Source organism: Rhynchophorus ferrugineus, unplaced genomic scaffold (genome assembly GCF_030347505.1).
Source record: "Rhynchophorus ferrugineus isolate W39M unplaced genomic scaffold, kcgeb_rfMv2 rfM2, whole genome shotgun sequence".
Taxonomy (NCBI): domain Eukaryota; kingdom Metazoa; phylum Arthropoda; class Insecta; order Coleoptera; family Curculionidae; genus Rhynchophorus; species Rhynchophorus ferrugineus.
In genome coordinates, this window is record NW_027472581.1 from 17,514,058 (window position 1) to 17,531,050 (window position 16,993).

The window sequence follows — 16,993 nt, forward strand, 5'->3', positions numbered from 1 at the left end:
TGTTAGTTTTTACGAGTAGTTCAATTTCAACACATGGCCGAGTTTTGTCTTGTTGTAGAACAACTAGCGCTTTTCCTTCACAACTGTTGTATGCAATATTTCCTTTCAACTAATTCATTGTTAAACATATCAATTGGATTGATAGGAATTCCTGTGTGAGATTTTATGAGAGTATTAGATCCACAGTCTATGTACCAGAATCTGAATATGCTCAATTGAAAATATTCAACGTACAAACATTCCATAACTTTTGAATTAAGGGAGTATTCTAGTTTAAATGTACGAACTTACTTACGAACTTACGAATTGTATTTTAATAGATTTTTTGTACTGTTAGTTGTTCAGCGATCTACTCAGAGGATAATAATTATTTGTTATGTTTATATTATATATACATGACATGTAGAAAATCACTTCATTATGTGATCTCCTGCACAAAATACTATTTTAATTAATTAGTTAGTTTTTTTAGTCTACGCACTTCACTGTCACTTCTGTTTAAAGATATCGTTCTATCTAATTTTTCACTAAATAGCGGCCAGTTAGTTGTGTGCTGTACTAGATATTTATTAATATGTAAAGAATACATAAAAAAAGTGAAACATTAACAACCCAGAAAGTTATAGAATGATGACGCGGCGAGAGTCCCAAGAAAATGATAAACTCTTTGTCAGCGGTTGTAACCTTTCTAGTAATCTCAATGTAAAAAAATTCTTAAAAAAATAAGAAAAATTTAATAATAAACAATGTCTGGAGTACATTAAATCTGTTTTATACAGAACTAAAATTTTTACCCCTTTCTAACTTTCGAATTTTTTAGAAATATTAAAATTACAAATTTAGCCAAACCAAATTTCTATTATTTTTTTATTGTAGCTTTACTTTATAAGATATGATGCTTACAGAAGGCTTACACCAAATTTTAAGAAAATCGATTCAGGCAAACTAGAGCTATTATGTTTAGAAAAAAATCGTGTTTAAAATTTTGGTTTTTAGATTATGTTGTTTAAATGCCGGTTTAATTGCACTTAAATTTTGAAAATTCCTCTCAAATTTCTGGACCAAATTTATTTATCTACTTTTACCAAACCAAATTTATCTACTTTTAAAATATTGATCGCACCAATATGACTTTAGTGTCTCTTTAAGGGCTTTCTAAGTTCTCAGAAAATATATTGTTTTCAATATTAGCACAATTTGCCAATGTAATATAGCGTTATCTGTGACACCTACTCTAAACTGATCAAAATTAATTAACAGAACTAGAATTTAGAAATAAACATAAAAAGATAAGAAACAGCTAAATGGAAACTGGATGTCTTGTAGGAAAGCGCGCCAGAGCTCGATACAATTTATTATTTAGGAAGCTGGATAGCTGGATTTTATATACATATATACTCGTAAATGTTATCATGTGCTTTCAGCAGTGTAGCCTTAATATTGGAATACGCGCTGGATTATATACGGCTTTCAGTAATTTCGTATATTTAAAGTAATACAAAATAAACCATTGGGGTAAATAAAATTACGGTTTTATACGACGAGAAGATATTATATTTAATATTTATTATTGCAAATGCATTATTGTGTTTCATGTAGAACGAATTTTAGCATTTCATAATGTAATTCAAGAAGAAGCTTCGATGTATATTTATTCTCTACGAGAATTCATTAGGTTCATGCATGTATTCTGTATTTTTTTTCATTTTAAAAAGGTATTTATTGGGAATAATGGGTTGATAAATGAATATTTATTAATATTTTCAAATGCCGATATTGTGTTGAAAGAACTAAGTTGGTTTAGAAGCGATCCAATCATCGATTCATTTTCGTATTTCTTCAGCACTTCGAAAACCATGGGAAGCATCACGTTAGACAAAAAGCAAAACACATTAGAACCAAAATAAAAAAACTATACTGGTTAGTCGGAAGATACTCTCAACTTGATCTAAAATCAAAGAGGTTGAACTATAATACAATTATAAAGCTAATTTGGACCTATGGGGTGCAAATATGGGGTTGCACTAAAAATTCAAATCAGTTAGTCATACAGCGTTGTTAAAACAAGGTTCTTCGATTGATTACCAATGCCTATCGCCATGTAACCAATGAAGAACTGCACGATGACCTGGAAATCAAATGGATTTGCGAAGTTGTGCAGGATTTCGCCTTGCAACACGAAAGAAGATTACCAAATCATACTAACGTGGAAGCAATACAACTGCTGGACAGGATGTCAGAAGATTGAAACGAACAATACGAACTTGTGTGAAAATTTAGTGTGTACTTTTAGTGTAAACTATAGCTATAAGTTAATAATTAATAAATAATTATAATTTTATGATTGAGGAATACATACTGATGTATTTTCTCGCACTAGTCTTGCTTGTTAATTAATCCAAGTAGATAGGAAAAGTAGTAATAAATTAATTGTAAATTAAGATTGTACTAAGCGTATCTAATAAAGATGTTATAAAAAAAAACTTCGAAAACCAAATGATTCGCTAACCAAATCATGCTACATCTAGCGAAAGCTAATAATACACATCTTGCTGATCTCACCATATACTCTGCAAGGCTTTATGGTCATGAGTATTGCATGATATTGTAGATGACTCTCCTGGACATATTTTGTTTTCCCATCACTCTCAAAATTCTCTATCACATGTAAAAAGGATCGATAATAATAAATGGATTGTCAAATATACCGAATTTTAAAATAATATACACTGTATGAAAATTATTTATATTAATAGTTCTTATTTTCGTCAATAGATATCTCGTAGAATGTTCGAAATATATATAATAACGTAATAATTCTCATTTTACTTCAAGAAAAAAGTTCTAAACACTGAATGCACCTGACCACATCAAACGTCAATGTAGAATTTTGAAAACTAAGTAAGATAATAAGAGAAAGTTTAGAGTTGTTATATAGTCAACAACTGAAACGAAATTAATCATAAAAATTAAATAGATTATTCTGTACAAGTTTTTTTAGTTTTAAAGTAAATTTTTAAGTATTTATAGTTAGGTTTTTTTTTTTGATGATTTCAGAGATGATAGTTTATCGAGCTAATAAGTTACAAACCCTTTCATATTTTTCACTTTCATAAGATAAATCTATTTATAAAAATGAGTGTTTGTTCGCGCAAATAGTAGATGCGTCTATTGTATGACCAATAAGTTTTATCCTTTCCCTAACCGTGCGGGGTATTTTAGGTACCACAGATAACGGTTTTATTTGAATAACTTTCTAAAAATTTTTTTGGATACTTTTTTCTTCCAAATAAAACATATTACTAAACCCATTTTTAAACAACTTATTGAATATAGTTTCGTTTCCCTCGTTTCTCCGCACGGCCTGTTCAATTAGAAGATGGCCCTTTATGATTTTTATGAAAATTATAGATATGGCTGCATTCAATCCCTATATTATATACATTAAAATATTTTGAAGTAGACGACGTATTATTTTTACAAAATTTGGCAAAAAAACTTGCACTCCCAAACGTTTTAAACAGGAAACAAAATAGCAATAAATTTCACAAAACTGTAACAATTGCAATAGATTTATTTCTCGCGCGCACCAACGGTAAATCCTGCTAGAGAGATTCAACATTTTGTGAGTCGAAGATGCAGTTTTAGTACCACTAAACGTTAACCATTACTTTAAAGTCAACAACTCTATTCTTTCAATAACATGGTGCGTCACATTTAGATGAATAATGTTTATTTTATTACATATTTATTTTGGTTTAATTATTTCCTTAAAATATACCTAAAATTATTTATAAAATATAAATGAAATAAATAGTAAAATAAATATAGCGTACCCTACATTACAATGAGGCGAACCAAATACAAAATAATGAAGTGAAAAGCTTTAAAACTCGCTGCATCAAAAGTTAATTTCAGCGCCCGCTGGAAATAAATAATAAATGTGTTTCTTTCTTTGTTTCCCTGAGAACAACAGAGATTCTTTACAAATTTCGGTGGAATTTGAGCCCATTTTGCCCGTTCTGAAATGATAAATAATTCAAACGCTTTTATAATTGAACTTAAAATGCTTAAGAGTGAAAATAATTCCTACTGTAAAAATTATTTTGCTGATCAACACATATACGAAAATAATCGGTTGTATTACCTTAGCAGCACAAAAACCAAAACAAAAAAAAATCACAAATATGTAATAGTCTCAAACAACCTAAAAAATTGAGTTCAACAATGATTGTCAGAATATTAGTTTCCAATATATTATTGTTCGGAATATATAAAAGTTTAAAAATAACAGTGGCAATCAAAAAAAGTTTGAAACAGACAATCTCATATTAGTTTCATTTTATTTAGTTCATGATATATCGAAAACATTAATATAACAACATTAATAAATACAAAAAAATGTATCAAACACATAAACGTGTAAAAATAACAAGCCATTCAATAAACTGTTCTCAAGAATTGTTTTAAACTTATTTCTCATCCATTCTAGTTACAAAGATATTAAGTCAAACATATTTTTGAGACTGATACCAGTTTGTCTATTTAAAATTTAGACTAAATCTCATTAAATTCAGAATTTTTATATAAAATTATGTTTACCTACATATTTAGGCATGTAGTTGTTGTATCACTACAGGGTCAAAATTCTACTACTATTTTTTGATTGACTAGTAATTTTTTTCTATATACATCTCCCAATGTGCTTATTATAATATTTTATTCAGCATGTTATTTTAACATTCTAGTATAATAATAACTCTAGACATAATTTTTTTGTGCCTAGTATAGAGAATGTTCAGCATTTTTGTGACTTAATTATAAACATTATTATTTGATTATAATTTGTCTTGAGACTCAAAAGTGTTGTATTCCTTGGAAGAAACAGTCCATATTAGCTGTAATAAGGATGTGTATGTGATATAGTATTGTATTTATTATTGGTACGTATATAATTATTTACATAGAGCGTGTGTCTAAATGGGGACAATGGTAAAATTACATTACATAAAATTTTAGTGCGGCCGATCTTCCCACCACAAAAATAATTACTGTGGCAACATACGCATACGACACAGCAATATTGGCATTCCATGAAGATCCGGTCACAGCATCAATATCCCATTACAAACCTGGATCCAATACAATTATGGTTGAAGACATGGCGCATTAAAGTCAGTGAAATAAAATCCACCCATGTAACGTTTACCCTGCGTAGAAGAACATGCCCACCAGTGAATATTAATCATCGTCAACTCCCCCAAGCACAGCAAGTTAATATCTTGGTTTGTACTTAGATCGACACCTAATCTGGAAGAAGCACATCACTACATAGTATAAAACAAAGTCGCCTTTTCTGTCCCTATATCCCTATGTGCGCTTAAATCTTTAAAACTACGGAACGGATTTTGATGCGGTTTTTTTCAATAGATAGAGTGATTCAAGAGGAAGGTTTATATGTATAATACATGCATAATATACTAAGGCAACACTGCTAATTTTAGAGGTTTCTAACGTGATGTCGTAAATTAACCTATTTTTAGGCTTATTTAGCAATTAGCAAAAACGCTGCCTAACCCTACGAGTTAGATCAAATTAATGTACTACAGTATTGTACACCATAAAAAGGTCTACAAAAAAGTCCGCGATGGTATATGTTTATCTTTTAGGGATAACCCACATTAACCATTTTTATTGTTTACTTTTTACGTGAGAAAATGGCTTATTTACGAAGCTATTTTAAGCAATACGGCATTAATCCTTATCGAATTAAGTACCTTAAATACAGTGTGCAATTAATATAGATCAATATGGTTCCTTACAGCATGTAAATTAAACAAATATTTTCTGAGATATTACAAATTTAAAATTTGCATTTAAAAATGTGTAATGTAATAAAAATTGTATGAATTTAGATATTCCAAAGATAGCAGGAAATCTTCATAGTAAGTGTAGGGGAAGAGGAATTGTTTTACTCCAAATTTAATGCGTGCAGGCCAAGGGCAGTAATGAATGAACCAAAAATACTGGATCGATTTTAATCATGTTTTCATTGAGTGACATAGGCATATATATTTTATGCCCGTGCAAAGTCGGAGCGGGCCGCTATGTTTTTATATACAACGTTCATATTTTTTCTGTAGTGTATTTAATTTAGTATCAGCATTGCACCCATGCGAAGCCGGGGCGGGTCGCTAGTACTCTATAAACGAAAACAACTTCGTCTGAAATTATATCAAATGTATTGGCTCATGGGGCGCAAATCCAGGTTATCATTAGATAACAAGGTGTTGCTCTATGAGTCTATACTCAAGCCTATATGGGGTATCGCTAGCAAATCTAATATATTCATCATTCAACGGTTCCAAAATAAAATGTTGCGTGCCATTGTTAATGCTCCGTCCTATATTTCAAATAAAGTGATACAACGCGATATTCCTCTAGAACCTATCACGAGTGTAATTCAACATGTTTGTGTGAAGTACTTCGAAAGAGTGTCAGTGCATCCCAACGTACTCGCTAATCAGCTAAATATGCGACGTGATAGTGAAGTGCATAGACTAAAACATTTAACATCACCTGATCTGTTTACAGGACATATATAAACTTTAGAATAAGCTTTAGAATAAGACTAATTAATTAAGATAATATTTTATATAGAAGATCGCTTAATGAAGTAATTTTTTGCATGCCATGTAAATATAATATAGACATAAGAAATACTTATTGCCTATAGGGCAGATTGTGGAATCACAAAGAGTAAAAAAAATTAAATTTAGTACAAAGCCCTTTAAAGAGATGTTTGTAAAGTGTCATCAAGGAAAAGTTATTTATTCATTGTGAATTTATTTATTATTTTGAAGGAATTCATTTAATTAAATAAGATAAGAGGTATTTTTGGCTCTACGCATGCAGTCAGACAAATTAATTCTTCAATCTTCTTCATTCAAACAAGCCTGTTTTTAAAAATACATTTATACAAATTAAAATAATACAATTATTGGAACAACAACTTGAGACTGATTTTACCGACAATGCAATATCTCATGATTGTTTCATTACATTGTTCATAGATCTTTAAAATAACTCTTTAACTCCCCTATTTTACCATAATAAGAGCACAGCAGTAATTTGGAATATATCATACATTGTAATTTTTTGTTGCTGTTCTTCAAATATTACTTTTTGGAATTTTTTCTTTTCTCAATTATAAATTATATCATACAATTTAAACGTTTTAATTGAACGTAGAACAATGTAAAAGTAATTATAAATAATATATATTATATATTTTTGTGATGAACAAATTAATAAAATATTACCGTATGCAAGAAAAATGAAACAGGCAAAAAGTACTGTAGACAATTTTGATTATATTTCCAAGGAGATATGTTGTGTTCTCAATTAGGTTGCAGCTTTTTATGTTTACATTTAGTTATTTTTTATTTATATACTTTATATATATTTATATTTTAGCACTTAATCTTATATATAAAATTATCATGTCGCAATGTTCGTTTTCATAATCCTCTGAATCGGCTACTTTCTATTTTTTCAAACCCCTAAGTGATAAGGGGTGTCCACCCCAAAACAATTTTTTAAATTTTTTGGATACATATTTTTAAAACAATTTTATTATGTGGCATTAAAATATACATACAACCCTAAATTTTCACTTTTCTATCACCAACCCCTGCTTTTTAATAGCCATTTTAATAATTTTATCATTTTTTATCCCGCACGATAACATCAATTATTTATTATCACTTGGTAAGTTATGCCTCTCCATATGTCTACCGGTGTCACTTCTTACCCAGTAAACAGCAAGGAGTAGAGATGACAACGAAGATGGTCTCCTATTTCTTTCAAACAATAAGCCACTCTCTGTACAGTTTTCGGCAATTATTAGTGTTTATGCGTTAAGCGTAGTAGTTAAACATTTTTGCTCTCTTAGTGTAACTCTAATATCAAATATATTCTCAAGTAACTTTATTATTTATTAATTAATAACTAATATTATTGAATATAATTTATTATTAGTAACTGTAATTCGCACAGTCAGTTAATTAAGTGATTTACATAACCTCTAAAATACTCAAGACGTGTCACGAGTTTCTGCAAACAACGGCTATAGGGTTATACGTATAAATTATCTTTATACGTTTATTATAAAATCAAAAATAATTCTTTCTTATTTATAACGAAAATATTGTTGGTAATAGTGAAAAACGAATTCGGTGAAAGTAAGATTTTTTTTGTTAGATTTCGGATTTTTTAAAAAATAACTATACGTGAAACTATCTAATATTTATATGTATATTAATCGAATACCTATTATACCCAATTACACCAATTTCAGCGTATTCAATTTCCGATTAGATTGGCATTTGCAATGACTATTAATAAATCTCAAGGCCAAACACTGTCTGTTTGTGGCTTAGATTTGTGCACACCATGGTTTCCACACGGACAATTATATGTTGCCTGCTCTCGAGGGGGTAAACCATCAAGTTTATTTTTATTAGCTAAAGTCGGGTTAACAAAAAATATTGTTCACGCTGTAGCATTAAGAGAATAATATTATGTAATGAATTAATGATATAAATAACTATTACTTAAAATAAATTATAATAAATTTAAAAAAATAATGTTTGGTGTTTTATTATTTTTATGTTCCCTCATCGTACACAGCGCTCCATGTATTGGCTCTCACTCATATACCACATCCTTACACAGTTCCAATAAGTTAGTTTTTTTTCTACACTAAAAATTCTTTAGAAATTATTTATATGGCCAAACAGTGTTGGCCAGGTCAGCTAGTATTTTATAATATTTGTATTGATGTATAAATTTTATTTTAATAATTTTATATGAAAAATTACATTTGAGTTTTAGTTCAAATTTAATTGGTCAGTAGAATGTGACCTCACATGTTAGTCAGGTGATGAGTATGAAATCCTCAACTAAGATATGTCTTCCTAATAAAATATTACATATTATTAATATTTCATTAATATAAAATGCAGCGATATAGTGTTTTCAGCACATTCTTGCTTAGACCACTCAAAAAAAATTCTGAAATTGTTTATATTAAGTTAACATCACAGTCATAACACTCTACCTACTACTCTATGAGAAAAATTATCTACATGTTTAACATCATGTTTAACATAAGTATATTTTAAATTTTATCGAAGCTTTGCAACAATAGCAATCAGCAAAGTGTACGTACACATACCAGTAAATTTTTCCTCTACGGAAAAGATCCCGACCGAGAGCTCCGAGTAGAGGTCTCCTTCACGGGAACGAAATCTAATTATTCTAAATAATACGAATCGCATTCCCGTTAGTTTTCCAATGCAAATTTTACTGGATCATTTTGAAGCAGAGTACGTAAATGGGTTCGAGACCCGAAATGGATTTAAGAGCCAATTCAATCTAGCCACATAACGTTTCCAGGCAGTTTACGGTTTTGGTTGCTTTTTATTGCCAATATTCGGTTTCGTCCGGTCAAAAAAAGCGACTCCGTCCGAAATTGTTTAACAGAAAGGCGGTTTTCTTTGTTGTAATATTACTTGATTTAAACAGAGAGTGTTTTATATACATTTTATTCTTCAATTTATATTTTATTTTTTATGTCTTCTATAAAGTTTTGTGGGAGTTCTTCCGGATAATATCAGTTCTAAGCCGTCCAGGTTTAAACTAGGTCAACACGAACTGTATTAATAATAATAAGAACAACACTAACAACTCGTCTCTTTTAAACACGCTATCGTAAGAAGTGATATTTTGTATGAGTCGATACAAAGTTCTACACAATATTTCTTATGATAGAAGTATATATAAGCTGTTTACATAAAAATTTAGAAATTGCTTAACACAACAACATACCATTGATGAGATTAAGTCAACCATTGAGGAAAAAATTCAAATTTAAATTATTTTTTTAAAAGATTTTTATTAACTATCGTATTCTGCGCTCTTGACTAAAGATAATCACAAAAATAAATTTTCAACTACCAACCAAACCGGCAGTTTTTTTTTACTCAATTATTGGAATCGTTATATCATTAAATATTGGCGTTATGTTTGGAAAGATATTCATTGACATGAAGGACATTTTTTTCTGTTGACATCTGAGGTGCCATCACTTTGCGCTTTCTAAGGGATCTCTCGCTTTCCACTGTTAGTTATCCACTAACGTATGCTGTGGGGAGCTAGATAGGATGAAGTTTGAGATTATGTTACTTGGAGGAAAACTGTCCACCCGAAGTTAAAAAGGGTTATGCAGCAATATGACTGTATATGATTGTTTCTGTTTAAGTTTCTCACTCAATGTATTCAACTATTACCTGTACCATCACTTTCTATGCATCATTATATCTTTGTCATTCTATGGCTCCCCAAAGTTATCAATAATGTGATTTCAAGTTGAATTCTTCAAATTCACTGTTGAGAAATCATCTTCGGCATATTGGGGGACTTGATAAATACATCAATTGTAGTTCGAAACGCTCCCCAGTAATAGTTTTGTTAGATTGGGGTAGTTTATAATAAATAACTTATTAGATGCTTAGCTATGCATATTCGATTTGTTCATTTTGAAAAATTGACGGTGCAGCGACCTTGAGGGATGTCGAATTTTGCATCATTCAATAACGGCATACAAAACTAGCAACTGTAAATGATAACGAAGATCTAACAAGCCCGAGATGTGGATCCGAGATATTATTGAAGGGCACTTTAGATCATTAAGTCACCTACTATCGTTCACTTCAGACGTACCACCATCGACTGCCCAATCGCCTCTTCAGGTAAAACTTCTCTTTATATTTTTCACATTTTATATAGCTCTAATAAATAAGGGTCACCTAATATAACCACCTATTTTATTTCATTATTAACTGAGCCATAACATACCTAAAACGGGTTTATCATCTTCTTAATTCTGCATTTTGGATTATGCTAGTTGGATCTATTTATCATCATCCGCCATGTTTTTGACAAAGTTGTGAAAGTAGTTTTGCTTTTGGAGAAGTTATTTGTACCTAAAATAAGAATGCTAAATGTATACTTGCTGGATTTTATGTCAAACCACTTTCTCTGTTTTCGATTTGTACTCGTGATCTTGAAGCCATTCTAAATATATTTCCGTGGCTTTCTCTTGGGTTTGAATAACGGCTTCTACTCAGCATACACACAAAATACACCCTTCACTGCGCACACGTCGCTTGGTGGAGCATGTGTCCTGTATCCCTTAGCACAGTCGATCAGATACAGCTTAATTAGTAAAAGTTGGTTAATATAATCAAGGTACCTACTCAGTCTTGGAGGAATGAATAATACTTTAGTGCTTTTAGTGCTAGTTAGCATCTTTTGTGCTATTATTTTTTCTTAATGTTCAGATATTATTTCACTTGCTTGAACAGATAAGTAATTGTCAGATTGTCTGTAAAATTGACAACAAATATCTGAGGGAATATGTATGTCATTGTCAGTCTTTGTATAGTTTTCAAGTGAATAAGTATTTTTTGAGAAGCTTGCAATTAATGTTGTTTTAACATTATGAAACAATATATTTATTATAATTAAAAATTAATTAATACTGTTAATGCTGTGGTGGATTTTTTCTGAATGTTGGTTGTTTTGTTGAAAAATATAGAATACATTTTTAAACACAAAAAAATGAGAATATACAATAATAAGTCAACAAAGTTATTATTTATATTTTATATCATATTCATATGAATTTATTCTGTTTTATTATAAACAAGTACGTTGTTACGTGTTTTATGAATTATGGGGAAATAACATTTTAGCATATATTAAAACATTTTGTTTGGCACAAATATACGTATACCAAAAATGTTTTACTTTGTTAAAATTATGCTAAAACATAAAATATAGTAATATTGCGTTTCAGAGCAACAAAATTCCACATATTTTAATATCTATAGATATTTAATTTATGGTTTGAATTAATATATATATATATATATATATATATATATATATATATATATATATATTTGTTTTGACTATTTATAATTTTAGTGCGAAATAAAAGTTATTGGAGGAAGAGTACTATGAGATTCCGTATCCGAGAATATTTTATTTAAAATAAATATTTCGAAGCAAAATACTTTATACTACTTTGTTTTTGTTTCAGGAATATTAATATTTTGACGAAACTTCAAAAGAAAATAAACTTTTTATGTTCCTTCGGAACATAGTTTTATCTTTTAAGGAAGTAGATTCTTGGAGTATTTATGTTACAGGTTGTGTAATATAAATGTGATACAGGGCACGGTTTATTGAAGAAAGACTAATCTAATTATTTAAAAAACAAGCTCAAAATTCGTTGTCTATATACTGATAATATTATTTAAGGTTCTAATATTATATTTTTATTACCTTGTCTTAATATTTCTTATCAGTTACCGAATTGTATTCAGATATCTATAACTCAAAATATTTTTTAACATTTTAGTTATTTATAAATTTAAGTGAGCCAACTTTTTCATAATATAGAATTTCCAATATTGATTGTATTCTGCACCATGACAATATGTTTCGAAGCAATAAGCCACTGCCTGCAGCTACATTTTTACAAGAATCGGTTACCCATCGCTTGATAGGCCTCAAGGTAATTTTATATTGGAGAAATGTGTTATTGTCGCTTGGTATAATGAGTTTAAAAAGAAAAATTTTAACCATCGATATAAAAAGCTATTTTTGGCGACTTATGTTTATCAGTATAGGGTCCATATTTTTTTAATTTTCTACGAGATATTGTCTTGTTTGTCCTTGTTGCTTGGTTGCATAGCTTCATGTTATTACAAAGCACTATTATTCGATTAGGCCCTTGATATTACTTGGTGCCATCGCACATTTATTTTTTAGATTTTATTTTTATCGCAAAGTCAATCAAAATTTGTACACTATCAAATTGCAATTCTCATTAAAAATATGCCTGTTAAAGTAGTGTCAATTTTTTAGTTTATTTAAAAGTGTGTATTGTGTTGTGTCCTAAAGCTACTTAACTAAGAAAATTTAAGTACATATGGAAAAATATACGTTGCTCAGTAATTACGTTAAAAACGAAATTAAAATTGTACCTTAATTTACAATCATTTATGTTTAACTTTGGTGATGACTAAGATGATATTAAGTTTATAGAGCTAGGGCAATAATCTCGTGCCCCGCTTAGCAACATCATCAAGATTGTTTTACTATAATATATGATTTTTTTAGATCTCCTTTATTTTATTTCTAGATGTCCTTTCATATCAAAAACATCACAGTAATCTCAACAGATATCTCTTTGAAAATATACATTTTAAGAATTTAATCATTATTCGCTTATCATCAGTCATATTATCAATAATATGATACCTGTTGGGTTGTCTCTCTATTACTCTATGGTAAAATGGTTATTATTAATGAATACTGGGTAATAAGTAATAACGTATATATAACCAGATATCATTATTATAGTCCGCCTGAAAAACTGATCTATATTTAAATCAGGAAACCTTAACTAGAACTTTTTTTGTCAGCTCAAATATTAATGTAACGCATTCGATTAAACTCGGTATTAAAAATGACTTCTTCTTCCACTTCTATTAAGTTTGCTGTATATATACATATATATCCACATAAATCCAAAATATGTTAAAATGTTAAAACAAAGTCAACATTTTAAAGGTAAATATGACTGCGCTACAAAAAGATTTTTGTTGTAAAGCCAATCAAAATTTGAGAATGAGGAATTGAAGGAAACTGAAAAATAAAGATTTCAGTAGAAGAAATATTGATACTCTTACTAAAACGAAATATCCAGCTATAAAACATCTGCCATATAGGTAATAGTTGTGAAATATTATTACAATGTGGGGGCACATTTTTCGGGCACTTGCTGTAATTACTATTTACTACTAGCTGACCCGGCAGACTTCGTACTGCCTCAATCGATAAATAAAAGACCTAATAATCCGTATTTAATAATAAAATTATCGGTATGAATGAATTTTTATTATTATTTTCGATTAATTACACATGATGTTTCATATTTGAAAAACAGAGTTTTCCTGAAATACTGGCTATTTATAAGGTTTCAATTAGATATTTACAGGCACGCATAGTTATATTACAAATTGTTAATCAATTTAAAGCTTCCTAATAAACTATATTTTTTGTTTTGTTTTGTGGTGCGTAAATAAACAAAGATGGCGGTTTTCCGACGTGCGAACATTCGACGTATTCCAAGTTGATTCCGCAAACTTCCAACGACTGGCCTTGAGATTTATTCATGGTTATCGCAAAGGTCAGATGTACTAGAACTTGTAAACGTTTAAAATCGAATGGTAAATCCGTTGGAGTCATCGGTATACGCAGGATCAAGACATCCTCTCCTTTGTATTCTCCCTTTATGATTGTTGCCTCATTGACGTTATTCGTCGATATCAAAGAAAAAACAAAATTGTTGTTTTTATTTAATTTCGAGCATTATCATATTTATTTACCTTTTAAACCTTCCCTAGACTTCCACAAATAATTCGAGACCAAGCTTATCCAAATCGGCCCAGCCGTTCTCGAGTTTTAGCGAGACTAATTCGTAGTATAATTTTATATATTTTATACAGCATAACCTACTTGATTTAATTTGATAAAGCTGCTAAGTTATATAGTCGATATAATTAACTCCAAAAGCTATCTTAACTAGAAACACGAATAAAGTAGAGCTAAATTGTATTGATTGAACTTAATTTGTAGCTTTTTTTGTAAGTAAAAATGCTAATGTTTCGTTCTGGAATGTAATTCTGGACTTGAGGCACCACAAGAATGAAAAAACATGCTAATTACAGACAGACACAAAAGGAACAAAATATTTGATAAAGCAGTGTATTTAACAGAAACAATAGTTGTGCTAATTAAAGTTAGACCCAGGGTTTTTTGTTTTTCTCGTAAAAGTTCTCTCCAATAACGAAACCAACTAAAGCTTAGGGTTCACGATTAATATCACCTGGAAAACTATTTCGGTCTTATTAACACCGTTTGAGACCAATCTATAACATCAACAAATTGTTACCAAATAACTATTGCCAACTGCTAAAGTGATTTTAAGTCTCAAACAAAGGTTCATTTTCAATAAACGTCAGTGTCAGTCTAAAAGTTCTACGAATAGAAATTGGAAAATACAGCTTAATAGTTTCACATCTGTTCAATTTGGCCTTGTGATAGAACAAAAAAAAACCTCATTATTTTACTCGACGGAAGGCCTATTCCTAAAGCAGAATCATCTAAAGAGCTCGACTTTCATCTTGATTGTAAGTTAAATTGTAAACATAATGTTAGATGAAAAACAGAGGACATACACATTAGTTAATGGAACTTGCTCAGGTTGTTCAAATACAGGAGAAACTTCAATAAAATGAGCAAAGTGTCCGAAGAGAGAAAGAATAGTAACTGCAGATATGACAAATTCATAAGGGAGAATGATTAAATCTAGTTTTATCAAGAAATATGTTTACAGGTAGTAACAGAACAAACTAAAGTGAAATACAGTGGTTTAAAAATTATTTTACAAGGAAAAAATGTACCGAAGGAAATAAGAACTAAGAATAAAAGGTAAATATGCTCTATAATGAAAGTAAAATATATTACACCAGTGGATACAACTACAAACGCGCCTAAAGGAAAAGAGTTCAATGTAAATATAACCAACTCACCTAACCTACCTATGTATATATATATATATATATATATATATATATATATATATATATATATATATATATATACATTAGATTAACTACTATACTTAAAATAAATTATATTTGATAATATTGTATTTTTGTTTAATTATTTTATTAAGATTAGAATTTTGTTGTATGTCAAATCCAAACTGAACTGAAACTCACAGTTGATATGAAAATTTTACGATGTTTTGACATCACAAATCTAGATGACGTATGTACGAAACTACTTTGGATAGACTATATCGATGTATTTATCCCGTACTCGTCTTGCTTGTGTATTGGTACAAATGCAATAGAACAGTAGTGATAAATGAATTTATAAATTAAGATTCTATGAAACGTATCTAATGTAATATGTAATTCATAAAAAAATTAAGAGTTGACAAAATCTTTAATAGAATCTAAAAAAAAATGAATTTAACGGAACTTGCTGCGGTTGTTAAACCATGGAGAAACTTTCCTTAAATTGTTTATACGCGATAGTTCAACTCAATTAGCTATTCAGTCGTCGTTCGTTAGACAAGATCGACATAGAGAGACAAAGCGGTCGGCGGCAAGACGCGATCAATATCGGTTAAGAAATTATCAAACGTTTCGGGGTATTAAGCGCTCAATTCGAACCGAAGCCCGAGTGCCAATCCAATTATACAGTCGCTAACGTTAATTAATTAGCGCTCGTCAATGAGACCCGCCGCAGCGTGACGATCGCCGTAGTAACCTAATATTACCTGGAAAGTTGGGAGTGGTGAGGATTCCTCGAGCGGCTGTGAAGGTGCCTCCGCAAGCCCTCCGACCCGCCACCGTCGGCTGGATTTGCACGAGCAGCGTCACGGCCAGCGATAGACAAAGCTGCTTCCACATCTTGGCGTAGATTATCTCTCAGAACTTATCCATGCCCAATCCTGAAACAATTTAAACTCCTGTTACTATCTCACTCCGGCGGGCTTAAACTGATTTTCTTGATTTAAATTGCGGCAGAGCCTCCCGACGTTAGATCTCGGGTTATCGGGACGCTCTTCGCTACAATTAACGAATGCTGAAGGTTTAACTCTAAATAGATAAACCGAACCTTAAAGTTGGAGATAAGTTAGAGTGCGAAATTTATCGAACGCTTGGTTTTCATTTTGATTTGAAATAAGCTTAATTTCATTATTAAATGTATTCGGTTCGCAATAGTCATGCATGCAAGGTTTTCTGGAGAATCTTAACCGGTATTCAGTAAACCTCGGTAG

At 30.2% G+C, this 16,993-nt stretch overlaps 1 protein-coding gene across 1 annotated transcript in view; it reads right to left on the reverse strand.

Annotated features, from left to right (window-relative positions):
* The window catches only part of LOC143190012 (uncharacterized), a 302,059-nt gene extending 285,403 nt beyond the window's left edge, over positions 1-16,656 (reverse strand). The window contains exon 1 of the mRNA XM_076394062.1: positions 16,490-16,656. Coding sequence (XP_076250177.1) covers positions 16,490-16,622 — 133 coding nt within the window. The 5' untranslated portion in view covers positions 16,623-16,656. The remainder of the gene's footprint in view (positions 1-16,489) is intronic.
* Positions 16,657-16,993: the final 337 nt, after the last annotated feature.